Below are 25930 nucleotides of genomic sequence, written 5' to 3'. Positions count from 1 at the left end.
ATGAACTGTTCTCTGATATCTTGAAATCAATTGACTTAATAATTTGACTTTACTATCATCAGATAAATCAGCAGTCTCGAGTAATTCTTCAATATTATTACCAATTCTTATTTCAGGTTTTTGATATGCTGACAGTAATTCAGGAGGGACAAGAGCCATTTGCTTCGCCATCAGATTCTTTTTCCTATTGCTTTACCAATTAGTCCAGCTGCCATAGACAATAACGGAGCCAGTAGAAGAGGAAGGAATCCACCCGATTGATTAACTAAAATTTTTTTCTTAGTATTTAAAGGAACATTTTTTTCACTTAATTTCCTGATAATTTTTTTATATTTTTGTAATTTACGAACATCAGCAGGTATATTTCCTCTCCGCAAATTATCACATATTTCACACAAAACTTTAATTTGATCGGGAGTAGCTTCTTTCAATATTGCTTTTCGCTGAGAAGGAGTAGTCTTGGACAAAAGTGCTAACATATGATAATTTTTCTTTACGTTCTTTATTTTATTGGTAAGTACAGTAGAGCGTCGTTTATCCGAATCAATTGGGGACTGGAGTGGTTCGGATAACTTATTTTTCGGATAACGAATCATGTACGAAAAAATATGTTAATTTATTCCATGTTGAAATTTTTCTCCGTTGCATGTCGCTTCGCATTGAATTTTCGTCGATGTTAAGCCTAACGAAGACTATTGTATCGTTAAAAATTATTTTTTTATTTTGTGCAAACAAAATAAATATATTGAAAAATATGAAAACAATAAAAAATTACGCTTCACATGTTAATTTAGTATAAAAAATGTAAAATATTTGAGTAACCCAAGAAATAGCCGAAGATTGCAGCGCCACAGCACTAGCGAAAATTTTAATTTGCGGACTGGAATGCTTTCGGATAACGGACGTTTTGGATAACCAGCTTTCGGATAAACGACGCTCTACTGTATATCCAAAAAATACCTTGTTCGTCGGGAAAACACGAATCTCTCACAGAAAATTTCTAATTCGTTTTAGGATGAAAATCTAACAACAAATAACCAAATTCTTTCTCTGTTGCTTTTTTATATGCATCCATAAAAAAATCGCATTTACCAGCAAAAGCTTGCCGCCCCAAACAACTTACTTGACTTTAATCGCGATTATTTTTAAATAATATCCCATAATGCATGTTTAAAGTTATATCTCTCATAATTCTATTTTTTGGAAACAAATTTTGCATTATAATTATCACGCTTACATTATAATGATGAGACTCTGTTGTAAACAAAGATGTAGTTTTTGAACTGAGTTCATGCATCAAATCATCAATTATTATTAAATCCCATTCTTGCACTGATTCACGTAAACCATACATGAATGTAATATCTCTTTCCTCGTGAAAAACTGGTAAATATATGTAATAACACCATAGAACCTTTTTTAATGTCTTTTCATAAATTTTACTATGAAGAATTTTTCACACTAGTGTAGTCTTTCCACATTGTGAAGGTCCAACAATTATACAGTTACTAGGATGTTTGAAATACATATTCGTATTAATAAGCTTTTAGTAAATTTATAATGCTTTGTTCCACAAATTATCTCTCTAGATATTAATATATTCTTTTTGTTCTTTTCTATATAAACTTTATTCATAACTTCTGAACATTCCTCGAACGAATAGTATAATTTATTACTAACTTCATTAATTCTCCCATCCTCGTCGACAATTATAAAACCAAATTTTCCATCTCCTTTCCATATTTCATTGTTAACTTTAAAATAACGTAAAACAATAGGGAAATTATCAGGAATATCGAAAGAAAAATTATTTACTGCAGCAATACATGTATCCAAAGACTTGTACAAACGAGGAGAAACAGAATAATTTCTATCGCCGTCGTAAGTAATAATAAAACCATATGTCTCCATGATTGCAACTTTCAATCTCGGTATTAAAAATAAATTCTAATGTTCCTTAAAACTATATTTATATNTAGGACTTTTAGTGCTCGCATATTTCTATTGATGCTATCAATTAAACTCCTCAAACCCCTTGCTGACTCATAAGGTAATTTTACAGAGTCCAGAATCGCATTAACATGGGTTTCTACTATTAATTTCTTATTTTCGTACCTTTCTTGTAGCGCTTGAAACAATGAAGCAAACGAATCGTTTAACGTTTCTAAACTCTTAGCTTCCCCTACGAGAGCAGCCTTCAAATAATGTAGTTTTTGTTCTGCCGACAGTTGCTCGTTTGACGAAATGATATTATCAAATTGCATTTTAAAGTTACTCCATTCTTCATATTTTCCAGAGAATTTCGGTAGAGGAATCTCCGGCAACTTAATATTAGCGGAATTATTTCGAACTACGGGGCCCTGAGTCACCGTGACCACGGACGAATCTGCTTCTAATCGTTTAATACGAGACTGGATCTTAAATTTACAACTTATAATTTTGTCCTCATATTCTTCACTATTGACTATCTCAGTGTCATAATCAGTTGGGCTAGTAATGAAACCCTCAATCTCCCCGTTTAAGGTTCTCAATGACTCTTCCTTTCGACTCAACTGATCCAGTATTTCTAGATGAGTTTCTGTCTCTCTATCGTCGCTTTCAATTAAACTATCGATTTTACTAATTAATTTCGTCACACTAGCTCTTATCGAAGCGCGCTTTTTCTTTAATTTCTCGAGTTGATCCATTTTAAACTGTCTACCACGTATAACGGACAGGTAAATTCCTCCTACCTTGGATAGGTGACTTAATGAAGTTTGACCCAATCTTATTTGCTTGCGAAGTTGTCTCTCTTTTCTTCTTGATCCGCCTCGACGGACCAGATGTTTGTCGATCTTTAATGGACTGTAAAAATATGAAAGTACTGCGGTTTTGCAAAAAATAACGTTTAATGCGGAATGAAACACTGGTACAAAATGGCTGCTACAAATGACCGTTACAGAACTACTCTCGTTCACAAATTTTTTTTTTTTAAATTTTTTTTTTCCTTTTTTTTTATGACAAAAATACGGTGGCGCTTGAGGCGCTAACAAGGAATATCGAAAGAAAAATTATTTACTGCAGCAATACATGTATCCAAAGACTTGTACAAACGAGGAGGAACAGAATAATTTCTATCGCCGTCGTAAGTAAAAAAAAACCATGTGTCTTTAATACCAAGATTGCAACTTTCAATCTTGGTATTAATCGTATTTCTTCTAAAAAATAATTCATAATCAAAATATAAATTAGTTCATAAAGTGAATTAGAAAATATAATTAATTTTTAAAAACATTTGATAATTAAACTTGTTGTTAAAATAAAATAAAATTTAAATTTAATAAATAATACAGCCTTATTGTTAAAATAAAAATAAGATTTGTAATCGAAAAATTAATTTTGAGATTAGTGCCATTCAAACCACTACAACTAATATAGTTAATCGAATTCTTTTATGAAATCGTTTATTTTCCTTTTAAAGTAATAATTTATTACAAAAATAACAACGAAAACTTTCAAACATTTACTTACTTCCAGACACAGATGAAGACTTTCCATACGATATTAAAGTCGAATCATTTTCCCGTTGTTTCCTGTTTCTCCGTTTATTCACTAGTGTATAAATCAACACGAGACAAATAATAACTAAACTTAAAAGAATTTGAAAAGTTGACGGAGACATGATTATTATTCGTTTTGTCCAGCACTTATTCAAAGTGGCACGTAATAATGCATGTATATTACTATTAAAAGAATAGGAAACGACAAATGCCAATAAGAATCAGTTTTATGATACATAATCTGTAGTCTGCCAATCACAAACGTTAAATATCACACTACAGCAACCGAGAGTGCTACTATTATTTTTATCGCTTTTCGAAGATTTATTCGAGGATTTTAAGTAGTTAGAGTACAGTTTTAATTAACACTTTTAGTGTCCACCAGTAGCGTAGTGTATAAAATCATTAAACACTCGTATTTGCTCGTGTATTTGCACCTGGCAAATTCACCACAGTAATCACCAGTAATAACATAAAAGTGAAACGGAAACTTTATTGTGTTATTGTATGCCACTTATAATTGTCTGCACACCTAAAGGCAATAAGGTTAATTTAACATTTCACTCGCTAATTATGATCAATATGAAATAAATAAATTTTTTAGAGAATTTCATGTGACACAATAGGAGTTTCGTGATATCGTTTGTATTAAATCTGTTTATGTTGTAATTTATATTTTTAATTGTTTTCCCAAGAATTAAATGTTTAAAAAAAATATTTACGAATGAGAATGTGTTAATAAAACAAAATTTATTTTAAATTAACAACGTATCTATGCGCGAGACGAATATTTAAAATAAGAAATTTATACGATATAAAAAAGTTTTTTAATTATAAAAGTTACTGGACGAATTAAAACTTAAAGCAAAGTCTGAAAGATAAAGTATAATCGAAGATAAAAAATAATATTAGAAAGATTAGAAAGATAAGAAAGTGATACGAAAATTAATTTATCGCTGAAGTTTGGATTTTCTTTTACTATCTAATCCTATTCTGTTCTTTATCATTGTTTAAAAAAAATAGGAAAGACCCCTTTAAGGGAGGCGTGTTTAAACCTTTAGGTATCCATACAGTGATAATTAGAAGTTCTCTGCTAGAATATCGCACTTTTATTACCAGATTAAAGAACAAGGCCTTAGATAGTCTCAATGCTTTGGGCGACTTCAGTCATTCTATAGGACCATTATCTGAACAAAAGCGAAGAAGTAAAAATGCTGGAGGTAAAATTGAGACAGGTCAAATGGAACAATAGTAATAATGATGACCAAAAATAAGGTCGACTCGGACGTCGTCAGTCTGAGAAAGCTCGAGCGTGGCTCCAACATCATGCTTATTTATTTGTGTATAGGGAGCAAGCAACGGAATTCTACCAAATCTTGAGGGTCAAAGGTCAAAGTTCTAAAATTACTAAAAATTAACCTACGTTCTTAAAACTAATTTGCATAAGGTCACGATCGGATAAATTCTCTGTAAAATAGTCGAATATCTGCAAAAATCAATTCTATTAAAAAAAACAGTCAAAATTCTGTCAAAAGTCAAAGTTCGAACTACTAAAATCAATACAAAACCCGTGTTCTTAACATTAATCTGCATATAATCAAGATTCTATCAAAGTTTGTATCAATATTTCCTCGAATTTCACGCTTTTTTTAATAAACTGGTTTCTTCACTCGATTTAATATATAAGTATAGACACGTGTTTGCCAACAATGATTTTTACCAAAAAGTTTCGGAACTCTTGACTTAGACCATATATATATGGAAGGAAATTTAAGGTTATCACTGATCGATGGCTTAGAAACGTTAATTCGTTATCATCTGATTCCGCTATTACGCTTCGTGCGTAATTTCTCTTCTGTTCATTTTCCTCTTTGAAAAACGCTTTTTATTTTCAATCCCTTATTAACTTTCATCGAATGTACTGTACATTACATTCGAATTCACCATGCCAATGAGGATTTCGACGTGTTTACCGGTTCGCACCAACACGTTCGCGACAAACAAATTCTCCCATTGGAAAGGTAATTGTTCTATGCTAGGGCAGTGATTCCCAATCGATGTACTGTACCATAAGAATATTCGGATTCTGCGTTGAGGTCTTTGGCGACGTCGCGCCACTCGATGCTTAGTTTTAAATAAAACATATAATTATATTTTTATTATATCTGGTCTATGTCCTTTCTCTAACACTTCGATTTAAAAAACTGTAATCATACGGCGCTGTATAATTGATCAAGATGCCACTGTTTGACGAACACGTGAAAAAATTTAGCGGAAATAAGAAATAAAACCAAGGAAAATGAGTTACATAGGGAAACGCAAGTAAAAAAAAATTGAGAACCACTGCGCTAGATGACCAGACGTCCCTGGTTTTGCCTGTTTTTAATATTTGATTGTAGAATCAATCTTTGATTACAACTTTATTACTTAATTAACACCCCGATATAAAGCACCCATTTTCACTGATTCTGAAAAATGTCCCGCTCAGATTTTAAACGTCAGCCTAACCATGCCCACTTGGTTGAAGTCTTTTCGAATTATTCTTGCTTTGACAATGACTCGGACACAAGAAAGATGACGTAATCTGCTAAAACAACGTCACCAGGAGGATCACCTGCACAAACGAAAATTCTCCACTTCTTTCTTGATTCGTAAACCAAAATAATTTTATGCAATATTTTATGCTGAATTTCAATTGTCTATAATCGCTTTGACAACATTAACAACCCAAGTAACCGTACGCAATATATTATATCTATATCTATATCTATATCTATATATATATATATATATATAATATATATAAATGGACGTGTGTGTCCCTATATTTCACTTTTCCGCCAAAACTACACATCGCACGTGAATGGTGTTTGTATGTGGTGGTAGCCCCAAGTCTCCACTCGTGCATAGGGGTGGTTGCATCTCGATAGCTATTAAGGGTGCGGGAGACATGAGGCTGAAAGTAATTGAAAGTGGCTTTCTATTTCGAATGTTTTGTTCGAATTTAATTCGAACATAAAATTCGAATATTGGTTCGATTATAGAACGATTGTAAACGTTCCAGAAACGTTGAAAATAGTTCGTTTGACTTGACGTGAAGAGGAGACGTTCAGAAATAGAATCGAGACCAAGTCTCTAATTACTCTGGAAACGGGGGACCTAATTCTTGCATTCTGTGAAAACGGGTAAGATTNGAAATGGATTGTACAAAATCACAGTCCATGTCAAGAACTCCGCTACTCCATTAGTAGATTCTGCAATATGCCCCTGGAAACAGCACCATTCACCAAGCAATTCTGTGTTTCACAGTAAATATTTTTAAATCTAATAAAGAAGGAACCAGCTCTGAATTATCTGAAGTTATGGTATCATATCTGGATGGAAAGTTCAAATTAATTGTTAGTAGAGTTACCCTATGTCTGTATTTATTACGAACAGTTCGTGTCTTTACGTACTTAGAAAAATTAAACAAAATGTCCATACTTTTCAACTGATTGCACATTTAATAGTTAAATCATAACCACTTAGATTTAAATCTGACAAAAGGTGGTAAATTTTTGATAATTACAATAAAATTGTATTTGTTGGCTAGGTGGCAACATTGGAAAAGCAAATGTAACTGTTTTACTTAGAGAATACATGCACATTCATTATAACAGTTTTTTTTAATTCAATATTACTTATTCTCTAATGGTAAAATAGTTTTCTTATATTTAAAATTCTGCACCCCAAAGGAAAGTGTGAATTGAAACTTTATATTATATACCTACCAAGAGTCCCACCGAAAATCTCACTGGAAGCCCAGATAACCAAACTTCTTTTTTGGTCATATAATAAGAACCAGTTCCCTTGAGAAGATGGTCATGCTGGGATGGTTAGCAAGAAAAGAACGCGAGGCCGATCAAGGACTCAATGGCTCCACACTATCAAAAGTGATACTAAATTATCTATAACGGAATTAAAGGAGATGGCCGGATGGCCGAGCGGTCAAGGTGGCAGCCTACGGCTCTGGGGGATCCCAGATCAAATCCGCACGGGTAAGAAATCCCCAGGAATTTTTTGGGTGAGTGGTCCGTTCGAATATGTCGGGCCCCGTCCCTCGCCACCCGGTCGCCCCATTGTGGGCCTGGCCAAATCCATAACGGGCCTGCTATAAAATGCCTTCTTAGTGCCTACAGGGCGGAAAGAGTATTTAAAAAAACGAAAAAAATCGGAATTGAAGGAGGCTATGCAGGATAGAGAGACATGGAGAGCTTTGATCCAATTTCCATCCAATTAAAAAGGTTGTCTCCTTCAGGGTTGTTCAAGCTTTAGCCCCAAGTGGTGTGGTGTGAATTACAGTCACCAAGCTACTATTGTAGGATGCTTCGGAACAGGTAAATATGCTTGTTGTATCTTTACCTGTATCTGTACTAGGGGATACTGTACCTATAATGTCTATAATTCTCCATCAACAGTCATGACTGAGATGGAGGATTATAGACATTATAGATACAGTAAACCCCTATAACACAGGTACATATAGTACGGATTCGTATAACACGGCAAAAAAATTGCGATCGTGTTCGTATAAACACGAAAAAAAAAAACTCGGTAAAACGTCATCGCCGACTCGTGTCGCAAAAGGATTGGTCGAATCTAGACCAGTGGTTCCCAATTAGTGGTACGCGTACCCCTGGGGGTACGCGAAATTGCGTGAAGGGGTACGCGCGGCAATCTAAAATCGGTCGATTTAAAATTTAAATGCATGAGATAAAGCAATCAAAAAAATAACACAGGTCTTCAAAAAACATTTTTTTCCAGCTGCATGGAATATTTTTGCTGAATTATATGTTTTAAAGATCACAGATTCTAAAACTAACTTCCATTACATCCCATCATGTAAAGGTTTTTGCAAAATAAAAACAAATTTTTGATAAAAACTCTTATAATATATTTAGTTCATTGTAATAAATATTTTCTTACAACTAATCAACAAATTGTTTCTGATATTTATACACAATTTTAGGTCTACTCTTTTTTCTTACGAAACCTTTTCTTCTTCTTTTTGATGCTTCTCCAAACTCGTTTCCAATTTCCTTCTCTGGTTTCTGGATTGAGCATCCAATAGTAGTCAGCTAACGTATTGACATCCAATTTTCCTTTTCACGTCTCTCGATATTATGGACATCTTGGTGAAATCTTTCACCCTGTTCTTCATTGTAGGCTCCCAAGTTTTCGGGAAAATAGTCAATATGGGAGTGTAAGAAATGAACTTTTAAGCTATCTCGCATCCTCGAAATTCATACGCTGCTGCCAGCATGCGTTGTACAATGGTTTTGTAGTCAGGGTCCTTAGTATTCCCCAAAAACTTATGCACTACATTCTTGAAAGAGTCCCATGCTTCTTTTTCGTTTTCTCCTATTGTTTCCAGAAATCTGCTTTGTCTCCATCTCCAAGTTTCAATTTGAAATATGCAAATTAAACTTTCTTCACAAACTCACTTATGTTTCTTTGTTGACTTTTCACTGTGTATTCACCACAAACATAACAGAAGCTGTCGGGAGAAATTACGCAACCTCTGCGAGCCGTATTCCAGAAATAAAAATACAATCGAAGTAGCGTTCGAATGCTGATATAAACTGAGTGTGGCATTAGATGGCCAGCAAGATACTGAACTTATTTAGCTTGTTGAAACATGATCTAATCCAACAGCAGGTTGTTTATATTTATTCCTAGTATCCCAGATAACATGTCGAAACATGCTCAACCTCACCAATAATATTACTCACTATCAACTTTTAACCTGTTTCTATACGATCATGCGACCTTCCTCCTAACGCTAAAAGTACTTAACCCACCTCCACCTACCACTACTCTCTTCAACCATTTTTATTTATTTATTAACAAGTCCAGCTATAATTGATAGAATTAATGTGAGAAGTCTTCGTTTTAAGGCCATTTTTTAAATAAAAAAAAAAATAATAAATTTTAAGTTAACTAGGAATTTTATGCTAAATACAAACAAAAACTTGAGTGTAACAAAAAAAATTGACAAGATGGAATTTTTTTGGTATTTTTTTTATTTTTACCAAGTTGAAATCTGTAAGAAAATGTATAAAAATCCTATGCAGTTTTTTACTTGCAGACCTGTGTAATGGGTGGACCATCAAAAATTCGGAAATTTACAACACGATGTCGAATGCGCAAATTCGTTTATTTATAACTAAAAATACTCTCGAAATTTCATCAAAAAAATGCATTTGTGACGATACGTAAATGAAATTCTTACGCAAGAAACAAAAATTGTACAATTATCATTATTATCGTGTCAGCGAAGCAGCAATAAAATATTTACTATCATTTTGCACAACATACTTCTGCGAGAGCGGATTTTCGGCCGTGACAAACATGAATCGTCACCGACTTCGACTCGAAGATGACTCAAGACTGAAGCTGACCAAAAAAAACCAACCAGATTTTACAAAGTTGCGCAAAGAAAATCGTGCACATTTGTCGCATTAAAATTAAATAACCTTATGTTATTTTCATTATTATTAGAATTGTATTTTAAAGGTAACAAATGTAAAAAAAAAAAAACTTATTTTATTTATCACTAGCTGCCTACCCACAGCTTCGCCCGCGTTATATCGAATTTTCTCGTGAGAGTAAGGGTGCGACTATGGAGACGCGAATTTAGAGCGAGCGAGAGGTTGCGAGCGATTTAGTTTTCGCAAAGGAAAACCATGCACAAACGCAAAGCGAGAAATAACGCTGGCGAGAGCGAATTTCTGGTTCTCGCACAAATCTGACAGGTTTTGATATTTATCGCTTATCGCCTCTTCTCGCCACATATTCTCCCTCGCTTGGAAAATTCGCTCGCTCGCGTCTGCATAGTCGCACCCTAAGATATTTTCTCGGAGTAAAATGTAGCCTATATCCATCTCCAACGTGTAAGCTATGTCCGTACCATATTTTATTAAAACGTGTTCGGCGGTTTACACGTGAAAAGGTAACAGACAGACAGACAGCATTATCTTCGAATTTATATTGGTATGAATTAATATGAATTTCTGCTATAAGGGGTACGCGAGTTTGAGCTCTTTCTTGAAGTGGTACGCAGGAAAAAGTAATTGGAAACCACTGATTTAGACCAATAGCGGATATTGCACGAACCGTTAAGTTTAAACGAGCACCGAATCTATTAAAAAACATTTATTATTCAACGGCCATAAAAATTATATTTTTATTAATGATGTCTCCAAAGTTCTACGAATTTTTCGCAGAAAAATAACTTATCGGGAAACACGCGTCCGCCATTCGATGCGCCGCTCCGCTACGAAAACAAGCTTAAGCAATGGCGTCGTCGAATGGTGAACATTCGTTAAGTAATCCTACAATTTTTTGTGTATAGCATAGTTTATATGGATTATTCTCAAAAAATGATACGTGTTTCGGAAATATTGAGTCAAAGTAGTCTAGAATCGATTAATTTTATGGGAGAAAACTTTCAAACAACCGTAGTCCCTAAACTGCACACGGGCTGTGATTGGCTCATGTATTTAAGTGACTAGTATAACACGGAATTCATATAAAACGGAACGTATTTACCGTGTTATATAGGGGGTCTACTGTACTAAGATCCAGTGGTGTGCCGTCCTTGGAAGCGGTGGATGCGCCGCTTCCCTTGTATTTTCTAAAATATAAAGACATATTGTGCGATTATTTTCATATAATTAAAATTAATATTTTATTATAACCGCATTATGTATCTTATTACAAATTTCTATACTACATGTGAAAAAAAACGATAAGATTGCTATTATATATTCGAATATCAGTGCGGAATGAAAGCGCTGTATTGTCCAATACCAGACCGAAAATATCTGAATGGTAAAGCAGCCAGATTACACACATTCGCGCATGCGCTTTACGGAGCACCAACCTCATCCGGATTAGCTGGTGAAAGTTACATAAATATAACGCTTCCAATGATTCTATCCAGGACTGGTTCTGGACTGTTAGCCACCTGCCTGCTAGATATTTGACCGCCCTCGCCCCATTATGTGAATCGCGAGTAGCCCAACCGATAGGAGTTTACCGGTATGTTTTTATGATAGTTCTATATAATTGACAGAAGTTTTAAAAATCCATTAAAATATTTGATATAATTATTCTGCTTTTATTCTGCTCTTCCATTTTGCATTACAGATTTTAATGTTAAACTAGCGTTATTATTACGATTTCGTATGTCACATCTATAAGAGGATGTAGAGAAAAACGTGTACAATTCTTGTACAATGTTAAAAAATTAATCGTTACTTTCGCAGCCTCATTTGCAACTAAATTTAATGAATGAGAGAGACGCACGGGGTACAGAAAAAGCTGTAGAATTTATTTTCCTTAAATTTATGTATCCGTCGTCATAAAAATTTGTCTTTCCACTTTTTTCCCGAGACTACAAATATTCATATACAAAGTAACCGGTTTCCACTTACTTCTACTTAACAAGTAGTTAAATAATTAAGAGATTAAGGAATTAGGGACATAAATAAAACCCCGCCAAATGAGCCGAAATATTACTTAAACAAACGCTTAACCGAACCAATCTTTAGCCAAGTACAGTGAGGACTGATTTCTTCGTAATATTAGACATAATAAAGACAAATTTTTCCAGTTCAATGAGAGTGACCGAAAAGTAAATTTTGGAAATTTCCGTGGACACCTGGTCCTAAAACGAATTAGTAAGAAAACAAACGACGGACAATCTATTAAGTTTAACACATGCAGATTTTTACAGCTGTGGTGAGAAACGTTTAAAATTTACAACAACCCTGTGGCGTCCTTTGAAGTATATTAGTGATGCGACAAAAGAGGCATTTGACATTGACCGGTATTGGCATCCTCGGGATTTGATCCTGGTAGGTGCATGCATCTATCAGGACCGTCTTTGATTCCATTCATTAGCCACTCGCAGTGAGATATTTGACTAAGTGGATTGTTTTAAGATTTAAAAAGATTTTATGTTATTTTTATGTACGTTTCTTTACAAAGCTATATTTAATCATAATTTTCTTTAAAAGTATATTCGTACAATTGAAAAATATTTTGTACCAAGTATGTAATGTACATCCACCACACATTTTATTTCACAGAGTAAGTTTTTCCTTTTATTTTTAATTTTAGCCCTTATATCGTGGCTAACGATTCGGAATGTAATTGTGATATTAAAAATACATTTGGAAAAGTCTACGGTTTTTACTGGCTTATCGAACAAACGAATACGAATTGACCCTAGACCATCACTGTCGCGCAATTAACTGGTTTTTCCTGGAAGTCGGCTTCTTACAGAAACACAGCTTCTCTACTATCATCAAATGTCACGGTACGTCACTGCTAAGATCATTGATATATATTCCAATGGAGTGCAGAGTATCAGTAATAGGTTTTATAATTTCTTTTAAACAGTGATTAATGAAAGTAGCAAGACCGAACTTCGGATGAAGATTAGAACAAATACTTCAAAAGCCAGCAATATGGATATTGAATTTTGAACTCTCAGACAAGTGGGTTTCTTGAAGCGAGATGATGCCCATTTTAAATTCAGACATCATCCTACCTAGGATCTCAGCTTTGGCTATAGAGAAACCCTTTATGTTGAGCTGGCCGATCCTTAATTTGTGGTGGATTGGAGAAAGAGGACATGATAAGGAAAATAAGCCATAGCTTATTTTCCTTATCATGTTTATTTAGCTTATCATGTCCTCTGCCTAAACAGGATAGGCCTCACTTATTATTCCAGGCTACAGACGAGCCAGCATGAATTCTGTTCAGATTGTATACCATGTAGAATTTGAATGCTGTACAAGCCAGGATATCTGAAGATATTCGGCAGCCCGTTGATGGTATTAAGGAGTGATTGGATTTTTGTTACTTAAGTTAACATGGAGTTGTATCGATGCTCATCAGGAACCTTGACACTAAAAAATGTTTTATGTGGTACATTTTACAATACAATTAATGTCAAAATCTGTAAGAACCACAAAACCATTCATGTGCTTCCTCGGACACCATTAACTTCAAGCAAAGCATTTTTTCTTTCAAAATTAAACAACTTTGATTTGCCATCATCCTAAAATTCACCATGACAATGAACAAAATCAGAAACAGAGGCTGCATGTAAAGTTGGTAGCCTATTTATTTACCAGTGCTTGGTTTCAGTCATGGTATGTTTTATGTGGCTCTTTCCTGATTCAGATATACTGTTGAATATATCCTCACCAAATTTGGCATGAATAATTTTAACACCTTAGAAAAAATATTATATGATCCCCACTCCAATAATCTCTTTGTTTTGTCGTTTCATTATTATAAATACTCAGAATAAATGTATATTTTAGTTACTAAGACGATTCTTTTTTAAATCACTTTTTCCCAGCCCAATCTAGCCAATCCTGCTGGGCACATGCTGCTAGTTATGATATTTTTTAACTATTTCTGCCCTGTGGGCACTATGAGGGCCTTTCTAGTAAACTCATTATGAGTTTGTCCAGGCTCACAATGGGACTTGGCCATCCAGCTGTCAAAGATAGAATGAATCATATTATCACATTGTCATATATTTATCAATGAAGATTATATTAATCAGTGTTATTAATATTGTTCTTAATCTTAATATCATTTAATACAAAAATAAACATTATAAAATTAGTTTTAGTTTTCAAATTTATAAAAATTTAATGACGCTTGAAAATATTAGTAATCGGTATTCACATTCTATTTCGGAGAAATCTCCAAGGTTACATATTGTGTTTCAGATTATGTAAATGCGTATAGTCACCATACACTATATATATATGGGAAACCATATAATAAGAAAACGTATAAATAATGTCACGCTGTAAGCAACATTTTAGTTAACTTATCTGAAATTTGAAGAAAAACAGATGAAAAATTTGTATATTATACCATTTTGTATTCTATCAGACCATTCTAGATACAGCAAAAAAGTGCAGGTTCTGATATCTGTACTAAATATACTATTTAAAAACATAACAAAAATATACTTTTTAGATAACTTTCAAAAACTGTACACTATTAAATCTCTAAATGTTATACTGTACACCATATAATAATAATTGGAAATAAATACCTCAGTAAAACATATATTATTTTAATTAATCAATATTAGAATTTACAATTTTATATAAATATTAATGTTAATAATAACCTTTAATTGAATATACCAATCAAATGCATCATATTAAGAATGATATTTTATGAACAAATTTTAATTTCCAGATACATACATGTGAACTTTCTTATCGGCAGATAACAAATAACTTGTTTTATCATCGCCCAGAATAGCAGATAACTGCAAGGAATCATATTTTGAATACAAAACTGTGCATGTTGTATTTTGCAGAGATTGAGATTTGCTCTGCATGCTACGATGCATAAAATTACAAAATTCAGAATAAAAATGAGGATATATTGGCAGTTGATAGAAAATTATGTGTTGTATACCTTTAATCTGATACCGTTTAAAAAAGTGAAACCTTTCTGTGCAAAGCACAAATTTCCTGATTCCTCGATAAAAAATGTTTCTCGCCTTAGCAATTTTTTCATTACTGCTATACTCGCATAATTGAGTAAAGCTTAATTCTTCCTTCTTGAAATAATTTCTCAGGCGAACAAAATCCCAGTAAAATGGAATAAATATTAAGATGTGCGACATTGACGAATCTTTAAACTGTGGAAGGATTTTGGAAATAAAAAATGAAAATCTCTCATCTGATGCAGATTGATAGGAACTGGCATCAAACTGTTGAAATACCTTTAAAAAGCAAAAAATAATTAATATCTAAAACAAAATGTAATACTTATAATTCATAAAAACAGTCATTAGAAACTGTAAACATATTATAACCTCTATTTACTCTATTTAACTGGAGAAACAACAGACTTGCTTAAAATACACAAACTCCAGCAGTAAGGTGGGTAAGGGAAAAATCATTTGTTCCAATGACTGCAAAACCTGAAGATGAAGCAAATAAGAACTCCGAAAATGTTAGTTCTAGTGCTAATATCACACGTTACTGCTAGAGTTTGGGTATTTTAAGTAAGTCTATTCATAAATAATAAAAGAATACAATTTTAGTTATGCCAAAAGTCAGTGACATTCACAAAGATTGAAGATTCCAAGATCTGAGAGAAGGTTAAGTCAAATCTCCCCTCAGATCTTGGAATCTATACATAACAGTGGTTTGAACACCTCCAAACATGTACACTAAAAACTCTGAACACATGAATCTCTGAGTCTTTTAACAGGATACTGAGATAGAGATTTTAAGGCACTGGTGGCATTACCTGATGCACAATCAGACCAGAAGTGTAATCATTTAATTAGCTGTATGTCAATGAGTATAGCAGCAATGACATCTTAAGTGTATATCAGCAAATTTTGCTAAGAATAAAATTTATGAACACTTATCTTTTTGTCACATTTCTCTTTACAAGAATACAAATTTGGAAACACTTTGTAAAGAGGAAATACTTGGCTTTGAACATTGTTTTAGGACATTATTCCATTTTTTCATTTTAAAATTTTATGTATTACTTAGTTTTTAATTTAATAAAGAAGTAATAAAGGAATAATCAACAACTCTTCTTGGATGTCAATTGCTTTTGGCATCAAAAAAATATCTTTGTGTTTAAGGTATTAAATAATTCCTAATTAAAAAGAATAAATTTTTCTTTCTAACTGAAGATGGCTTACATTTAAAGATGAAAATACTTTTAATAAACTTTATTATGAAACATGCCATTGATGATATTGTTATTTATTGGAAAATGTATCTAATTTCAATGAGCTTCAACCTTTATATGAGGGAATACTGAAAAGTTTACAAATTTACCCAGATGAAAGAGCAAAAGCCACACTATGAGAATAATTCTAGAGAAGTCATTGTAAGAGCTCAAGCACCACAAGAGTCTACTTCATTCATTACTTTGCTTACTTTAATAAATTGAATTTATATAATGGCTGCACTAAGATAGGGCAGCATTCAGTAACATTAAAAGGTGTGTGGTCAAACTTTTTGTTCGCAGAAGGGAGTACTTCAAACTATAGACAATACTGGTGACTTTTTTAGTGAGATAGTGTTTGATACTGTTATGAATAACTAAAATTTTTTGTCATTATTTGTAACATTCTGCATTTAGTATTTTTAAGAAATGGATTGTACAAAATCACAGTCCATGTCAAGAACTCCGCTACTCCATTAGTAGATTCTGCAATATGCCCCTGGAAACAGCACCATTCACCAAGCAATTCTGTGTTTCACAGTAAATATTTTTAAATCTAATAAAGAAGGAACCAGCTCTGAATTATCTGAAGTTATGGTATCATATCTGGATGGAAAGTTCAAATTAATTGTTAGTAGAGTTACCCTATGTCTGTATTTATTACGAACAGTTCGTGTCTTTACGTACTTAGAAAAATTAAACAAAATGTCCATACTTTTCAACTGATTGCACATTTAATAGTTAAATCATAACCACTTAGATTTAAATCTGACAAAAGGTGGTAAATTTTTGATAATTACAATAAAATTGTATTTGTTGGCTAGGTGGCAACATTGGAAAAGCAAATGTAACTGTTTTACTTAGAGAATACATGCACATTCATTATAACAGTTTTTTTTAATTCAATATTACTTATTCTCTAATGGTAAAATAGTTTTCTTATATTTAAAATTCTGCACCCCAAAGGAAAGTGTGAATTGAAACTTTATATTATATACCTACCACGGCTGGTTTTCGATTGTTAGCCGCCTGCATGCTACAGATATTTGGCCACCCTCTCAATGCTGATCATGAGTAAATTCATACCTTAATCCAACCCACGAGAATCTATTTATATGTTTTACGACAGTTTCATATAATTGACAAGGATAGAAAAAAAACTATAAAAATATCTGATATATTTTTATTTTAACATTATTTAAATCAAGCTACCCCTAGATATTAGACATCTTTGTTCAAAGTTATATTTTAGCACCGCCATAAAATAAAATTTGCAAATTATAATAAAATTAATTTAAAGAAATTTTTCTTATTTAGTATTAATATATAAATACAATATATATATATGTATTGTATATAAAAATTTATTTAGATTTGAATATTCAATTTAATAACCTCCATATGTATTTTTTTTTAATGTAAATTTCCTTTCAATTCCATCAATAGTTGAAACAATAGTGTAAGTATCATCCTAAAATTAATGGTACAGGAATAAAGGCTCATTCACAATGAGTTAAGTAAGTGTAACTTTAATCTTAATCATAGTATGATAATATAAAGCTTGGTTATTTGTATCCACAAACTGCACAACTATATCTTCAGTTGTCTTGCAAATATAAATCTATTTCATTGCCAACTACTATATTAAAATAATATTACATTTGAGTTTTATCTTTTTTAAAGTGAACTATTGACTGCCTCAGGAATTTGGCTGTTTTGCATGCATACATGTATTGCACACCTACCAGAACTGGCCCCAATGCCTATATTTATGAGATTGAAAAATATGAATAAATTCCTTTTATTTTGCCTTGATGTCTGAATACTTTTAATGCTAATCTGTCTGTATTTTGCCTTCAATTATGGTAACCTTGTTGTTGGCCAACTACAAGTTATGGAACAAAAATTGGATATTATCATTATTATGCAAATACACGTTAGGATAGGATCACAAAGATTGATGTCGCTCTTCAGAAAACTGAATCTTACTTAAATAAATTTATTAAGTAGCAGGAAATAAGAGATCATAAAATAGATACATTATCTAAAAAAATAATAATAATACAGTAATACCTTGACTTACGCGATCCCGGAGTTACGCGATTTTCAAATCTCGTTGATTCGTCTTTTGAGCACCACACAACTCTTGATTACTCACTCCCCCCACACTATTGTTGAGCTTACAGGTTCGGACGTGTCATGCGGAATCGACGCATAGCTACAATTTATTTTGTGTTATTTATTTCTGTGTTTGTTATATCTACGGAGACTCAAGAGACTCTATGCGGTGATTTCTTGTAACCGTGAACGAATCAAAAGACGAGATAAGATTAACAAGAACATTTATTAGCTTACATATATCCGACTTGGATTTTACGCAAATTGCGAAATTATACCCCGACTTACGCAAATTCGACTTACGCGGTTATCGCTCGGTCCCACCTATCGCGTAAGTTCGAGGTATTACTGTATAGTAATTTTGGGTTTAGAGATTTGTATTAATTAATAATAATGATGTTTGATATGCTGTTAAAAACTTTTGCTTATTAACTGCAAGGATCTAAATTATAAAACCTGTTAAAAATTGGAGAGGAATTTAGCATTGATAGAATTCAACACTACACTCACAAAATTAAAGCTAGTGTGCTGTTATATGTAACACTGAATTATAGAAATTCTTCTTATTTTAGCATTTAATTGGGAAGTAGTTGAAAACTGAATTAAAAGTTTTCATATAGACAATACAAAATGAGAAATAGTTTGCCCTACATGTAGTGCCATCTCTTATATCAGATTTTTCACTAATTTTTTACTAATTGCTAAAATTGTTTGCAAACACTAATAAAAAAAAGTATTGTTATCAAGAATACATAAGTATGCAATGTTTCAACTAGATTGGAAATTGGGAGGTGGATGAAAATTGAGTTACTTTAGCTGGACAGATAATGAGTAAACAAACCAAGTTAATAAAAAGCATATTACAATTGAGAAACACACGCACTCTTTTACATGCTACTTCCAGAAATGATGTTTGATAAACATTATATAAATGAAAGAAAAACAAACATTCTCAGCTGTTTTAAAAGATATCAGTTCAGACTGATACATAAGATTTATAAATCAAGAAATTTTATAGTCTGAAATTTTACCATACAATATTAAAATTAAAAAAATAAACTGTGATAAATTTTAATACAGATGTTCTAATGTATGATTCTCTTCTAATAGAATTAGAGAATATATTAATAAATTTGAGAACATAAACTAATATTATTCTTCTAGAGAATGCCAACACAAGAATTAGTGAGCACTTTGACAGTACTCCTGCTAACTGCCAAATTTACAATAACTAAATTCCAAGATACAGTAATCAATTTTTGGAAATACTACTGGAAAATACAGTAATTTGATAATATTAAACGGTAGAACTCGGAATTTTTCACTAAGTATACTTTTATTTCTCAGCTTGGATGCTTTGTAATCAATTTTTTAAAAGTTGATTTGTTGCAGCAAGTTTAGATTTTTATGTGTCTATTTGATCTCACACCTCTATTGCTCTTCAACTTTATTAAAGTTGACTTGTCAACAACCAAATAAGAAAGAGTCTATAATAAAATGGAATTTGCTGAAGAGAGAGTGTTTGTTTTCGTGCATGATTGAGAGTTTTATAATGATGAATGGAAAAATATTAATATATTTTTACCAAGTTAATGAAGAGATCAATTTTATGGTGTAAGTAATAAAGACCTCTCCTGTACAAAGCAAGATGTCCTGACCTATTCAAATATTTGTTTTGGTGTTATGATTTGATAAAGACTGTAGATATGCAAAAAGAAAAAAATCAGATGCTATAAAGTTTAGGAGAAAGAATGATATACATCATCTTATGGAATTTAGAGAAGCCCAAAAATATTTTTGATTTATTCATAAGATTAAGAAAAAATTGCATTATGGAAAATAAATAAGTATTTAAATATGTAGGGCTCAAAGTCTTATTGGCTACTGATTAATAAATTTAAGCCTAAAAACTTTTCTTTAGATCCAATTGACATTTGGACTTGATTATTTAGTAATGATTTTTAATAATATTGTTAAGCTTAGTTCACACTGAGAGCGATTTGCGAGCGAAAGCAAAAAACAGAGCGAATAACCCATCAAGCAAGTCATGTTTGACCAGTTATTCGCTTTGTTTTTTGCTTTCGCTAGCAAATCACGCTCAATGCGAACTAAGCTTTAATCTTGTACTTTCTGTATCCCCTATCTGATGGACAAATGTTTAGAAAATAGGTTTAATATGGATGGGATAAATATTGGGTACATTGAGATCTAAAAAGCTCCTGGTAAGGACAGTATTACAAATGAATTTTTTAAAATTTTACCTCAATGTGTATTGGAAAATCTATTGTCATTTGATACTAGGATAAAATCATCAGGTAAAGTTCCTGTCTTAGAAACAAATAAATTTAATAGCAATTTATAAAAATGATAATAAATCTAATCATGTTAATTATATATTAATGTTAATTAACTAGCTTGGTTAATGTAATTAGAAAAATTTTCTCGACAATGCTACAGTGGATTGTAAATTATATTGACAGGCCTCCCTTTATCATATTTTGCTCAAGTAACTAAAAGTTATAGCTACACCAATGTTTGCAGCAAAATTTTTTGCAGGAGGTTAAAAAAATTGGAGGAATGTTATAATAAGTGCATAGAGTTGAGTGGTATTATGTTAAATAAAATGTATCATTTATTAAATTTCTCTTTTCTTCTAGTAAAACTGTAAACTTAGCATCACCTTTCTACATTGATTAAAAATTTTTTCATAAAAGAATTATTAGAAAATAATTTTATACATTATAAATAATGTGTAAAATGAGTTTTGACAGATAATGATGAGGTAGAAAATATATTGCTTGGATCTATGTTTTCACTTAATTATAATAATCAATATCAGAGTGTTTTAATTTCATATTATTATTATTTAAATAAAACACAAAAAATCTGTTACCTGTGGAAGCTGGACTAGAATTTTTGAAATAGAACCATGGAAAATTTGATTTTTCACAATAATTTTACCAGCATAATTAAAGCAATGCTTGTTGAAAAGAGATAATAGATGAGGTGTAATCACCTGGCTTAAGAGAATTGTTTGACGATAAAATTTTGATAATCCGTCGAGACACCACATTCGCACTCTAAAATAATCACAGTCGTGACTTTTCTGCAACTGCAGATTAAGATGTTTCATTAGATGAATTACATGTTCCCAATTTTGCATTAAGAAAACATCACACTTATCAAAAATTAGTATTTCTATGGAAGATAAAAAGTCATAATCTCTATCTTTTTCTCCTTCAGCACCAATAATTGTCCTGAGTCCCAGCGGAGAAGCAATTATAACGTCTGCCGAATAAAATTCTGCAAATAACTTCATATATTTCTTTTTAATGGAAATTCCAATTCTAAAAGAATCATCTATATTTCCTGCAAACATCTTTTCATAATCATCTGGTCTCTTTAATTTTGGTTTATCAGATTCTTCATATCCATAGTCTGTATAAAATCGTTTCTTATTCATTATGTTTGCCTCGTCTCCCAAGAGTGAAATCAATGTAGACACAATCTCTAAAGCTACATTTCTAAATGGTACAATCACAAGAACTTTGGGAGATGTCAAACCCTGATCCCTAAATTCATCTGGTATATCTGAACGTTTCTTTAATTTATTATTATGGTGAACGATTTTGGAATTACTTTTTAAAACATGATTGAGAATGTGGAGACAGTACACCAATTGAAGATCCAATGTATTGATGTCTTGCATGGGATAAAATACATCGACGTAATTATAAATTAAAGTTAAGAGATCACTTTGCAAAGATGAAAGTTTTTCAATTGGTTTGATTCTATACAAATTGGCATCAATAGAATTCGACAGGTCCACATTTTTTACTTCCGGATAATAAGTATACTTCACACGACCTAAAGATGCTAAAGTCACGTGTTTCTCTTCTTTCTTCCATTCTCGAGGCAACGATATGTTCTGTTCGAAGTGAGTAACAAATGGGTCCTCTTCCTACATATTACGGAAAAAAAGCTATATTATAAATCACATACATACGATTTCATTATAAAATAGACTAGACAAGATTTTGTGATATTAAATTTACAAAAAATGCAATTACGACATTACTTAATTATAATTTATTTATTAAAAAAGATACAGTACCATCTGATCATAATCCCCACACGTGCCATCCATGCTTGTAATTTTAACGTTTGTTTCAGTGTTGCCAGAACAAGCAGAGAATATATATATTTTTTTAAATTAGTACTTTGCAATAATTAATTATTCAAAGATATATTTCAAAATAAAAGGAAAGTAATTTTAAAATATCTAGAAACCTGCAAAAAAATTAAAAAACTAAAATGGCAGTATGGTAGCGTGAATCGCTTTCGATAGAAAGACCCAATTTCAAATATAGCTAGCTATTTTTAAAGTACATACGTTTCCCGTGTCAAAGATAAATAAATAAGTGAGTTAAATCATATAAATAAAGTGTCATTATTAAAGTTTTTACCCTGTGAACATTAAAAGGGGTTTTTCAATCGACGGTGGGAATGGCCAATGCGGAAAAGGCGCTTTCTGCTCTGGAGAATCTAAGTTAAATAAAGCTTTGTGATATATCCAGCTCAACCCATACGGATATGTCATGTTCTACACATAACCATTTTGTTGTTTCCGCTGTGCATTTGATCGAATACATATGGATGTAATAGGGGAAATAAAGAAATAATTATCTTGGTATTGTCGCAGAGGAGAATCAAAAAATGTCTGGAAGAAAACCTTATTTTTATGCTAAAGGCACTAAGGATTTATCGTGAGGAGAAAATTATTCATTCAGAACACAGATTAATTTTAATTTTTTGATGGCAATATGACTAGTATTCGTGCATGGTACAAAACTTTCAAACAGTAGATGAAACGCTGTTCACAATGATGCTCCACATATAAATCTTTTCCATTCTTATTAAAGTTTAAATTTGATTAACGCCAATGAAAAAAACGTGGCTAATTTAACCTTATCTATTCAATATATATAAGATTCTTCGGTTAGAATAGTCATTGATATTTTCTGTGGCGGGCGGAAATAGAAACGGCGGTACCGGGAATCGGTGAATCGTCACAAAACTTTTGAACAAGTGGGCGAAATCAGTGAGATAAGCAAGGGAAATTCCCTAGATCTATAAAAACAGTTTAAATACAATAAATTAACATTCAAACATCATCATTCCGTTCCATAAGCGGAGGCGACTTAATAGTAAGGCACGGGACATATGCGGTACAGATCACTTTCCGAAAAATTCCTGGTTGCTTCTCGCATTTGATCCAGGTCCTCCAGAAGAGTAGGCTGCGGTTTAAGCCGTAATCTGCGTCATTTCAAAGTCAGAACACTCGATGTATGACGTTATAAATGTTTTAATTACTCCTGCGTTATCGGTTCCTTAAACATTTACATTAAGTGTATTTGTCCGATTTGAAATTTATATTGGATTATCTGAAAGTGCGAAAGATTTGAGCATGAACAATACTGTACAGTACATTTGAGATAATAAAAATTAAAACAAACTATCGTAAAAATTTATTCCAGATATACAGGGTGGGTATAATTAAAATTGCCCTACTACATCAAAGAGCCCATTCTCTTTGATGTATTTTGATGAAACTTGGTATATACGTTATATGGACCATGAAGAAAAGGAAAATGCAAAAGAATAATTAGTTCAAATTTCTGCCACTAGAAGAAAAATGGCGCGTGAAGAACATGAAACGCAAAATGGAAACACTCAATAAATTATTATACCGATATTTTTTCAATGCGCAATCCATTTGCGTCAATCACATGTTCAAAGCGCCTTACAGAGTGTTCAACAGTAGCCGGATAGGTTTCTTGAGAAATTACAGCAATATAGCGTGTTATGACTTTGAAAATTGAGATGTCTTTTTTTTATTTTGTTCTTCTGGGTATCATTCCTACAACTACTACATTTATTATCCAATCCAGATTCCACTGACCAAGTTATATTTTGAATACTTATTCTACTTTGACATCTATTTATTTACAAAGATAAAGGCGTCAGGAACTCCTGATACTCTTCATTAAGTTTATGGATCTGGCATTGTCTCTCTGAAAGAACCGTAATCAAGTCCTCTTCAAATCTTCAAATGCTTAGAAATTTTAATGGTCGATTGTTTCTGATATGTTGGATCCCATCTCTACATCCAGTTATTTGTTCTGAGCCTAGTCAAATCCATTATTACTATGAAAAAAACTTTTGTAAAAATTACACCACAAAATAGTTAATAAAAAACAAAACTTGCGCGATGACATTTAGCGATACAATCTAATGTAATCAAGCACCTATGTTCTTTTACAGGATACAGTTTGTCAAATTCTTAAAGTCGCGCTTATGCTGGTTATTTTAATAATTTGATGACTTAGATATTATTTCAATTTTCTTCTTTAGTACAGTAGTACATTTTATTTCTAATAATATGTTTCCTTGTAAATAGGCAATAACTTTTTATTAAATATGACCTTGCTTTTACAATATCACATTTTGGGTGTTACCCTACGTACGGAATACCTCTTTTTTTTTCTTATTTCGTAACATACAATTTGGGTTTCGGGATTGCAAGATTGGGTTACCAGTAGCTGATTGTCATTTTTGTAAGAATCTAGGCTATTACTTTTGCGCGACTTACTACTTTTTGAGCCACTTTAAAAATAATTTGGCTACATTTTGAGGAATTCTGCTTTACTTTTTCCCGTATGCCATAATTGCGTTTTTAGAGAGGTTGCGGCCGAAGTTTTCATCTCTAAATCGTGAACGTCGAACGTTGAGCGTCGCCATCTTGTAAGCCTAGAAGTTTGACAATGGCGTTTAGAACGTCGTTGGAATCATGCTCAACGTTTCAAACGTCATTGTCAAACTTCTAGGCTTACAAGATGGCGGCGCTCAACGTTCGAAAACTTCGGCCGCAACCTCTCTCATGTTTCAGTGTTTTCGTTCGTGCGAACAACGTTTGAATAGTTAATTTAGAAGCGATATTTTTCTCTTTTATAGCGCATTGTAAATTCAATTGCTAATAAGTAGATGTCTAATTTTGCAAATTTATTAAATGCCACCGCAATAAATAGTTATGTATTATGAGTTAAAATAACGGGTAAAATTTAAATTTCTAGAATTTTAACACACCAATACGGATTTGTTTCGAGTGCCATTGATATAATTGAAACGTTTACTTTATTGTTTTGAAATTTTCAGTATTATAAATTGATTAATCAATACATTTTTCATACACAAAAGACATTAACTGTACGATATTTATAGAAAAATACACTTTATAACAGTATTTAAATAGTACCAGTTTTTACCGCAAGGATTCGACAATCTACGCATGCTAATTCCTTATAAAAAGTTATAAATCCGTATTTAAAAATAAATTAAATAATAATAATAGAATATAACTTATATTAGAAATTTAAAATACCGTAATAGTACAGAAAGTAAATAACATAAAAAACAGATATTATAAA

At 32.2% G+C, this 25930-nt stretch overlaps 2 protein-coding genes across 2 annotated transcripts; both read right to left on the bottom strand.

The window, feature by feature from the left end:
* Nucleotides 1-1934: 1934 nt before the first annotated feature.
* LOC111617241 lies at nucleotides 1935-2960 on the bottom strand. The gene has a single exon (XM_023358566.1). The coding sequence runs from the start codon at nucleotides 2685-2687 to the stop codon at nucleotides 1935-1937; it is 753 nt and encodes a 250-aa protein (XP_023214334.1). The 5' UTR covers nucleotides 2688-2960.
* An 11126-nt stretch (nucleotides 2961-14086) lies between these two features.
* LOC111617249 (digestive organ expansion factor homolog) lies at nucleotides 14087-22597 on the bottom strand. The gene is made up of 4 exons (XM_023358572.1): nucleotides 22558-22597; nucleotides 21337-22404; nucleotides 14749-15354; nucleotides 14087-14097 (listed from the first exon to the last, which is right to left on the bottom strand). Exons 1-3 carry the CDS (start codon nucleotides 22588-22590, stop codon nucleotides 14809-14811), a joined length of 1647 nt encoding a protein of 548 aa, XP_023214340.1. The 5' UTR covers nucleotides 22591-22597; the 3' UTR covers nucleotides 14087-14097; nucleotides 14749-14808.
* Between the last annotated feature and the right edge of the window lie 3333 nt (nucleotides 22598-25930).

The sequence above is a fragment of the Centruroides sculpturatus genome, unplaced genomic scaffold (assembly GCF_000671375.1).
Source record: "Centruroides sculpturatus isolate CEXI.00-Female unplaced genomic scaffold, Cexi_2.0 scaffold1882, whole genome shotgun sequence".
NCBI classification, from domain to species: Eukaryota; Metazoa; Arthropoda; class Arachnida; order Scorpiones; family Buthidae; genus Centruroides; species Centruroides sculpturatus.
The sequence above is the reverse complement of the archived record's forward strand: the minus strand, read 5'-3'. Positions and strand labels throughout refer to the sequence as shown.